This window comes from Aptenodytes forsteri, unplaced genomic scaffold (assembly GCF_000699145.1).
Source record: "Aptenodytes forsteri isolate BGI_AS27 unplaced genomic scaffold, ASM69914v1 Scaffold1066, whole genome shotgun sequence".
Classification (NCBI taxonomy): Eukaryota; Metazoa; Chordata; class Aves; order Sphenisciformes; family Spheniscidae; genus Aptenodytes; species Aptenodytes forsteri.
In genome coordinates, this window is record NW_008793906.1 from 8,237 (window position 1) to 9,362 (window position 1,126).

The following is a 1,126-nucleotide window of genomic DNA, read 5'->3' on the forward strand; positions in this document are numbered from 1 at the left end:
GCAGGGGCCCGCCGCGGTCCCTGGGTTTGGCCCCACCTCCTTGGATCAGCCCCTGGGGCTTGGCTCACCGGGAGACTTGGTCTCGTTGGGGATGATGCAGCGGACGAAGTGGGGGTGGGTGGACCGCAGGTTGGTCATCAGCTTGTTGAGGTTCTCCTGGGGGATGGAGGAGGAGATGGTGGAGGGACCGAAGACCCCAACCTGCCCCACCGAGGGTTACCGCCTGCCCTAGGACACGTTGGCCACCCCCACCGCGCCCTGGGGTCCACCGTTAACCCCCGGACCCTCACCCGGTGCAGGGCGGAGACCGTCTGGAAGGAGGAACCTTTCTTCTTGGACCCCTTCCCCTTCTCCATGGCTGTTGGAGAAGAAGAAAGGAGGGGAGAGGTCAAGGACGGGCCGGGGAGTAACCCCCGGGCGCTCGGGAAGGGGTCGCCCCTTACGCGCATCTGCCCCGGCGTAGTTGGCGAAGAGGTTGGCCAAGAGCTTGAGGGCCGATTTCTGGTAGAGCCCCACCACCGTCTCGTTGAGGGGGTCCTTGTTCTTCTGCAGCCACCCGATGATGTTGTAGTCCACCGTGCCGGCGTAGTGGATGAGGGCGAAGTGGGCCTCCGGCTTCCCTTTGATGTTGCGCGGCTTCCCAAAGTTGGCCGACTTGCCCAGGTGATTATCGAAGAGCTTGGCCTTGAAGGTCATGTCCGTGGCCTTGGGGAACATGCACTCCTCCTCCAGGATGGACATGATCCCCATGGGCTGGGGAGGAGAAGACCTCGTTGGCCATGGAGGACGCCAAGCGCAACCCGACCGGCCGCCTTCGGGGTCCCCAGCGATCTCCAGGCGGAAGGATCCTTCTCCGGGAGCCCCCTCAGCCCCCAGGAGGCCCTGGGGGAGGTGGTACCTTCTCGATGAGGTCGATGCAGGCCTGGAGGTCCATGCCGAAGTCGATGAACTCCCACTCGATCCCCTCCTTCTTGTACTCCTCCTGCTCCAGCACGAACATGTGGTGGTTGAAGAACTGCTGCAGCTTCTCGTTGGTGAAGTTGATGCAGAGCTGCTCGAAGCTGTTGAACTGGGGAAGGAGAGAGGGGACGGCCGGTGGGGTCAACGCGAGGGCCGATGGCGTGTA

At 63.5% G+C, this 1,126-nt stretch overlaps 1 protein-coding gene across 1 annotated transcript in view; it reads right to left on the bottom strand.

The window, feature by feature from the left end:
- The window catches only part of LOC103893217 (myosin-7-like), a gene marked incomplete at its 3' end in the record, with an annotated part of 10,686 nt that overhangs the window by 8,107 nt on the left and 1,453 nt on the right, over window positions 1–1,126 (bottom strand). The window contains exons 3-6 of the mRNA XM_009272649.2: window positions 899–1,069; window positions 444–753; window positions 291–358; window positions 69–156 (exon numbers count right to left, since the gene is read on the bottom strand). Of these exons, the coding sequence (XP_009270924.2) occupies window positions 69–156; window positions 291–358; window positions 444–753; window positions 899–1,069 (637 nt within the window). The remainder of the gene's footprint in view (window positions 1–68; window positions 157–290; window positions 359–443; window positions 754–898; window positions 1,070–1,126) is intronic.